Below are 4,142 nucleotides of genomic sequence, written 5' to 3' on the forward strand. Positions count from 1 at the left end.
TCGTTTTAAAACATTTCCGAATCTCCCTCGCCAATGTCGTTAGTAATTTGGTACCAACAGATGCAACCCAGTGAGATCCACTTTTAAACAAAAACTACGATATGCTGTCCCTTCTTGGATACAGATGTAATAAAATATAGTTAGACCTTCTGCCCAAAGCAAATACCGTATTTTCCGCCGTACACATTGAACTGCCCTATAAGTTGTGTCAGTCCAAATATGTCTAATAAAGTGGAAAAAACAGAAATACGTTGCTTCGTCATATAAGTCGCCTCAATTATGTGTCACCGCTGACGCGTTGCGTTTGTTACGCGTCACTGCTGACAACCCGGAAATGTGGGTGGGTGTTGTTCCAAAAATCGATTTGTTGCCAAATGGCAGAGACCGGAGCGTGCACAGGAGGACTTTTACATGAATTTAACAAGAGTAACACTTAAAACGATTATTTGTTTGCTCGAAATTATAGTAAAGGTGTGTCTCAGTTTAACTTTTCCTTAACTGTGCTTTTCTTCGAAATTTAACAAGATGAGCACCTAAAAACAACTATTTGTTAGCTCGACTTTATAGCAGTGTGTCTCAGTTGAACTTTTACTTAATAAATGCACTTCAGTGGTCACATTAGCTGCATTTTGCCGGGGCGACACGGCGAAATGAAGATGATTTGATGGTTGCTCCAGGCATTATCCCGAAGCTGGATGAAGGTGGCTTTTTATAGCAAGCCGGTTGTGTCAATAATAGCCACATTTACCTATTACATGACACAATGGCATGCCATACTACTCGAGTGCCATCTAGCAGCTGAAAATGGTAGTGTTCACTATTTTCAATGTCAGAATGAATGAAAACGGTCATATCTCAGCCAAAAATTGGTTGATAAATATGGGGAAAAAAAATAAATAAGTTGCTTCAGTGTATAAATCGCAGTAGTCAGAATGTATAAAAAAAGTGGAAAAATGTGTCCAAATACAAAAATTCTGCTTTGATTTGATTACACTTAAAGGAAGATGCCTTTGCTCCAAAGGTTTGTAGTCATCATGATCTTTGCTCAATAAACAAATGTTTCTATCTTCATTAACGCCATCTTAGATATCTTCACATTGTGCGCTGTTTGCTGTAGAATGTTGCACTTGTCATTTATTTAACCAAACCCATCTCTGTTTCTCAGGTGTAACAACAGGACTCAGTGCGCTGTTGTGGCCGGACCCGACGTGTTTCCAGATCCCTGCCCCGGAACCTACAAATACTTGGAAGTCCAGTACGAATGCGTGCCCTACAGTATGTATCCGCTCATCCCTAACACTCTAATCCGTTCTCAATTCCTCTTAACAACACTGGCTCATCAGCTGCTCGCTCATTAGCTTGCTAGCGCCGCTCCAAATGTTCAGAAATATCTCAAACGTGTCACCCAGTGTGGTGAAGCAGATTAGGACCCAGCGGTGGGCTTGACGTTACGATTCCTGCGATCCATGCCTGAGCAGATGATAGAACTGATGCAGTTCATCAGAGCGGAGGGATGTTAACAGTTTATGCAGTGCCCTTGTGTATAATTAATAAAATAAAATAAAACATTTCTTCAGTTTTCACCTCGAGTTGTTACAAACGTCAAGATTTTTAGCTTACACTTTGTTTTATAATACAACAACGTAATTTATGATACAGTAACATCAGCTTCCTTTAGCTGTTTTCCTGTCCAGGTTTTAGCAGTGTGTGAGTAAAACTTTCCTGTCAGATGATTCTAATTATGTACAATTTCATCAGTTTGTATTTTTGGTTTGCCAGCCACTTCATTTTAACTTCCTGCTCTTCTCTATTTTATTTTTTTCAAATCCAGCATAAAGTGAATAATTTGAAAACATTTGAGGCAGAAGAACAGAAAGTCCATTTTTCTACATTATGAGCCTTCAAACTAGTGTATTTTACAAAAATATGGGAAGTATTTAAATCTAAAAACGTTAAATCTGGTCCTCTGGACATTCAATTTTAGACATTTTAGATTTTTCTACCTGGATTATTGAGCATGCATCAGGATATGGGAAGTTTTTCTGATAACAAGATGAATTAGAAGTTTAAGGCTGATCTTGAATAAAAAAAAAAATACAATAAAAATTTAAATAAATGGAGATCTTTGTATTTTTACTGTAGACGAAACACAATTAAATATCCATCAATCTGTTTTATAGTAATTTATTAGGATGCCAGCAAATACTTTAGTTACTTATATTAGTCATCTAACCAAACGTGGAAAACACTCACGTAGGCCTCTAAAGCTCAGTGTTTTCATGATATTAAAGGGGTGTAATGACAAATTTGGTATTTCCTTTTATCCTAACTAGTAAAAATCCTAATAATATCAACAATTTGTTGTAGAATGACTTTTATAATGCGTGCAAGTAGTGTTTACACAACAATCAGTTGTCTCATCTTCATTTGAGTCCTATTTTAAACACTTTTGTGGCTCTGGACAGAGTTTATTTAATGAGAAAGGCAGAAAAGTTTCATTTGATTGTAAATGTTGCAGAAAACCTGCAGTATTCAGTAAACTTCACATGTAAGGATAACAAGTACTAGTTTTATTCAGTCACACTTTTTACTAATCGGTATGTCCAGGGGAGTCCAATCCTGGTCCTGGAAGGCCACTATCCTGCATGTTTTACTTGTTTCCCTGCTCCAACCCACCTGATTCAATGATTGAATCACCTCTTTATGTTCTGCAGACGCCTGTTAATCACCCTTCAATTAAAATCAGGTGTGTTGCAGCAAAAAAATCCTTAAAACATGCAGAACAGTGGCCCTCGAGGTCCACGATTGAACACCCTTGTTATAAGAGGCCCCAATTGACACACTCCCCTCCATTTCACAGCACTTTGACTGTATCTATGCCACTGTAGGTGTCTTTCAAATGAAACTTCTTTTTTATTTTTTCCTTTTATAAATATCTCCCCGTCCACACATAACAAAAATGCTAAACCACACCACATGGTGGAGAGGACGCCCACATGAATGGCCAATCAAACACAGGAAAATAACATTCTTAACGTGGCTTAACATTCTCCCAATACATTTTTTTTTGTTGGTTTTTGACACAAAGGCACAAAGTGGTAATGGACATGCACAAAACGGGCAGCTCCGTCGTTGTTAAAGGAAAGCTTCATATCTCCAGTCCACACATTAAACAGGTCTTAAAATGCTCACCAAAAACCTCTGTTGGCTGTGAGCATTAACACCTCTGAGCATGAACTTTGGAGCTCTGCTGGTGTGTTGTCAGGCATTACAAACTAGAGGTTGAACGACTACATATTTTTTAAAGTCAACTTCAACATGATCATAAAAGTCAAGTCCATGTCGACTAGTTGATGATGCCATAGGAACTCAAGATGCTATTCATAAAAAAAGTAATTTATTATTTATAAAAATGAACAACAAAACATAGGAGTGTATATTTACCATTTATCATACTGCAAATAAGTCACAGGAAAACCAAAACTGTTAAACTGCAAAAGTTAGTTTTATTTTCATTCATTCAACCTTTATTTAAACAGGTTAGTCCCATTGAGCCACAAGGACTCCTTTAAAAGAGAGACCTGAATTATAACAAAGAGTGATGACAACAGTGGACAACAACGACAACAATAGACAATCACAAAGGATGCGTACAAATTTAAGTTTTTTAAATCCACGTAATTTTAATTTAATTTAATCCACTAAATAAAATCAACCATCATGGCGGTGGTGCGCCCCTGTTTTGATTCTTATTTTATTTAGTGGATAAAATAAAAATAAAAACTATCCACCGCCGGTGTGCAGTGCGCGGTGGTGGATTCTCCACTGGTCACCACGCACTGCACATCGACGGTGGTGGAATCCACCACAGTCAGTGGAGAATCCACCACCGTGCACGTGCGCCCCCGTTTTGATTTTATTTAGTGGATTAAATAAAATCAACAGCGGGGCGTGCGGTGGTGGAATCCACTTTGGTCGGTTAAACTGGAAGAATCATCTTTAGTGAAATACGTCCACACTGTTGATGAATTTCTACCGGTTTGGCAAGACTTGGCCTGCTCCTCACCTTCCATCTGCTTGGAAGAATCCGTTTTGTAGCCAGCGGCCTGGCGCTGATCACATGACACAGTCACTGCCTACAA

General features: G+C 38.2%; 1 protein-coding gene across 1 annotated transcript in view; it reads left to right on the forward strand.

Moving 5' to 3' along the window:
• LOC119422962 (adhesion G protein-coupled receptor L3-like) overlaps positions 1-1,358 on the forward strand; it is a 103,415-nt gene extending 102,057 nt beyond the window's left edge. Inside the window, exon 3 of the mRNA XM_037690697.1 lies at positions 1,166-1,358. Within this exon, the coding sequence (XP_037546625.1) occupies positions 1,166-1,358 (193 nt within the window). The remainder of the gene's footprint in view (positions 1-1,165) is intronic.
• The last annotated feature ends 2,784 nt before the right edge of the window (positions 1,359-4,142 follow it).

Source organism: Nematolebias whitei, chromosome 1 (assembly GCF_014905685.2).
Source record: "Nematolebias whitei isolate Nwh7 chromosome 1, NemWhi1, whole genome shotgun sequence".
NCBI classification, from domain to species: Eukaryota; Metazoa; Chordata; class Actinopteri; order Cyprinodontiformes; family Rivulidae; genus Nematolebias; species Nematolebias whitei.